The sequence below is a fragment of the Gossypium raimondii genome, chromosome 5, assembly GCF_025698545.1.
Source record: "Gossypium raimondii isolate GPD5lz chromosome 5, ASM2569854v1, whole genome shotgun sequence".
Classification (NCBI taxonomy): domain Eukaryota; kingdom Viridiplantae; phylum Streptophyta; class Magnoliopsida; order Malvales; family Malvaceae; genus Gossypium; species Gossypium raimondii.
In genome coordinates, this window is record NC_068569.1 from 23766855 (window position 1) to 23770044 (window position 3190).

Consider the following 3190-nt stretch of genomic DNA (forward strand, 5'->3'; position numbering starts at 1 on the left):
ATTAATTAAAATTAGAATTAAGTTTTGGTTCGGTAATGCCTCGTAAACCAATCCGGCGACGGTCACGGGTTAGGGGTGTTACAATTAGACCCTGTACTTTGTGTAAGTTGTGAATTTAGTACTTATACTTTAATTTGATCATTTTCCATCCTTGTACTTTTAGAATTTAAATATTTTAGTCCTAACCAAATGATAACCATTAAAATCATTAAGTTCAGTTATTTTTAAAATTTGATATGTCAAACATATTATCACATGTGTAATGCTATGTCTGTTGTTGTTTTCTCACAAAAAATCAGTTAATAGATTTAACGATTATAATTTGTATTAAGACTAAAATTTTGAATTTCAAAAATCTAGCCATTAAGAATGATCCAATTGATGAACATGGACTAAATCTATATTTTTACGCATAATACATGACTAATAGCATAGTTTAACCAAACAAATTTAATTGTTACCATTGGATCAGATTAAAATTTCAAAATTGAAAAGATAGGGACTAAAATTGATCAAATTAAAGTGCAAGCACTCAATCCACAATTTACACAAAGTACAATATCTAATACCAGAATTTGACCCTTTTTTTTTTTTAGTCACCCAACTATAAAAAGTTACAAAATAGCCATCCAACTATTCAATTTTATCTCTTTTGGTCACTAGCTGGCTAATTAACACAATTAGTATACTTTTTAATTAATAATGGTCAATTATAATTATTTTTAAATGTGTAATTATTACAAATTTTATTAACTTATAATTATTTTTAAATATTAATTTAGTAATATGATGGAAAATAAAGAGTATTCTTGCTAGTTCAAAAGTTTTTCCAAATTTGTGCTTTTATATATATTAGTTTCTAATATCACAAGTGATTTTACGTGTTGAATTTTTAATTATCTTTTAAATATTATATTTATAATTAATTAACATAAAATAGTATTTCTTTTTAAAATTTTTACATCAAAATTTTGTAACTAATCATTTAAATTATAATTATCACAATATTTTTAAATTAATAATTGTATATTAAATTATGATGTTTTTAAATGTATAATAATTATCACAATTTGAATTTAATAATATAATGAAGAATAAAAAATATTATTGTATTTAATTAATTTTTTATGAATATAAAATAATTTTAATTAATCGAGTTTTAATTTAGGCTAAACAATGAATAAATTTGTTTTTTTTCTTTAAAAGAAGGCCGTGAATGGATAAGAAAGAAATAAAAGCAAAATACCCTCTTGAAGGCTTCATAACCCGACATAAGTTGATGGGAATTTCAAAATCCAGACATGCTGTTCTCAGACAATTACATCACTCAAGTGTAATAAAACGTACCCCTCTCTCTCCCTACTCGTACCTTTACACGTTTCTCCCTGCTTTAATCATTAGTAAATCCCAGTGAGTCAACTCAGCCCCACCATTGATGCACTGCAACACCTTCATCCCTCAGCTTCCCATACAAAGCCAAGCATTCCCAGTAAGCCCTTCTACTCATATTCTTCCTTCCCCCATGTTTCCGAGGTTTACATTCCAAGAACAATTCATCAACCAACCTAATTGCTTTCGTTTTCACCATATCTTCCACCACCTCTGCCTCCGCTTTCATCACCACATACTCCGTCTCCTTCACGTTCTTCCTCAGCCAGTTCGACATCCCTGTCTCCGCCGCGGTCGCCGCCGAATCTTTCCTCGATGACTCCTTCGTCAGCGTCTCGATCTTGTATATATCAAACTTGAGGTTCCTCGTCGGGTAATTCTCCGCAAACCAGTTGGTCCCACTGCCACCTTCTGTCTCCAGTAATCCCACGTCGATGAAAACCCGCCGAGGGTAGCTTTCGAGTGTGTCGCCGAGCAAATCAGGCAAGTATTTGGTTCGTTTCATGAATATTTTCGACCTCCTCGAAGTCGATCTCGGTGGTTCGAGAAGAACATCTTCGAGGTTCTTCAATGCTTGTCTCCTTGCCTCGGATATGGACCCAAATAATTGCCTTTGAATGCCGTTAGAGCTTGTTCTAGCAATTTTTTTCATTACTAAAACATTGGATTTGAATTTCCTGAAGTAAACAATCCGGTAATTGTTCAACTTCTCAAACGAATACGAAGGCCGTTCACTTATATGAACGGCGACGAACCCACCGACTTTAAGTGTTCGATCAATGAACTCAAAGGCTGACGTGAAGTTTTGAGTGAAAATGAAGTCTAAAGATTCGTTAGGGAATAATCTTTGACGTTCCAAATCTGTGGCGGAACTGAATTCCATATCAGATATTCTCGAGAACAGAGAAGATTTAATGGCTTGTTCATCATCATTGCTCAACATTAATCCTTTTTCGCCTTGCTTCAATATGCCTTCCCTGTTTAAATCATGAAACAGCAATGGCAAAAGCTCGGGGTTGATGGGTTGGGGATCCGAAGTGAAATATTCAGGTTTGTTTGAAGTACCAATGGAGGAAGATCCAGTTCCCGACCAAGGAAGTAAAACAATGGTGGCGAAAACCAAAATCGCCATTAAACGAGCTAAAAGTTTTAAAAACCAAGAATTAACGGAAAAGTTAATGACACCACCACCATAACGAAACATAAGGGCCTCCATTGAGGACATTCTTGATTAGAAAAAAAGAAAAGAAAAGAAGAGTTCTAATAAAAAATAAAGAATTTAAATCACTATATATTGATCTCAACAGGGGTTCAATTCAAAAGGGTAGTAAATTGAAAAAAAAAAGAAAAAGGAAAATATATGAATAACATCAGAAAAATTAGGGTTTAACAACGTAAACGAGAGACGAGAAGGACGAGAAAAGCATTAAGAAAGAGGGCAAGTTTATCGAGTGCAAAATCGAGCGGCGGTGTGATTCCCACCCACGAGAGCGAAACGGGAAGATTGAAACCTTAAACAAAGTAAAAGCAGTTGGCTTAAGCGTTGAACCTCCATCAACGTCTAACCTTTTTCTTCCACTTCTTGAATGGATTGCATGCATCAAAAAGGACCCCAGATAAACAACTTTAAGTGTGAATTTTTCAACAAAAACTTCCCCATCTTTATTCTCAAGGAAACATATGAAAAAGGGAAATGGAGAGAGAGAGAGAGAGAGAGAGAAAAGATGGGGTATTTTTTTTTAAATGTATATATTGCTTTTTCCTTCTTCTTCTTCCTCCTCTCTTTCTCCCTTTTCCCTTT

The 3190-nt window shown here is 33.6% G+C and overlaps 1 protein-coding gene across 1 annotated transcript; it reads right to left on the reverse strand.

Moving 5' to 3' along the window:
- Positions 1-1217: 1217 nt before the first annotated feature.
- On the reverse strand, positions 1218-3190 carry LOC105770972 (uncharacterized). Its single transcript, XM_012592350.2, has one exon. It carries the CDS (start codon positions 2612-2614, stop codon positions 1421-1423), a length of 1194 nt encoding a protein of 397 aa, XP_012447804.1. The 5' UTR covers positions 2615-3190; the 3' UTR covers positions 1218-1420.

Bases quoted from the DNA above. Each gene is read 5' to 3' on its own strand.
- LOC105770972 (XM_012592350.2), bottom strand. From the start codon at position 2,614: ATGTCCTCAATGGAGGCCCTTATGTTTCGTTATGGTGGTGGTGTCATT.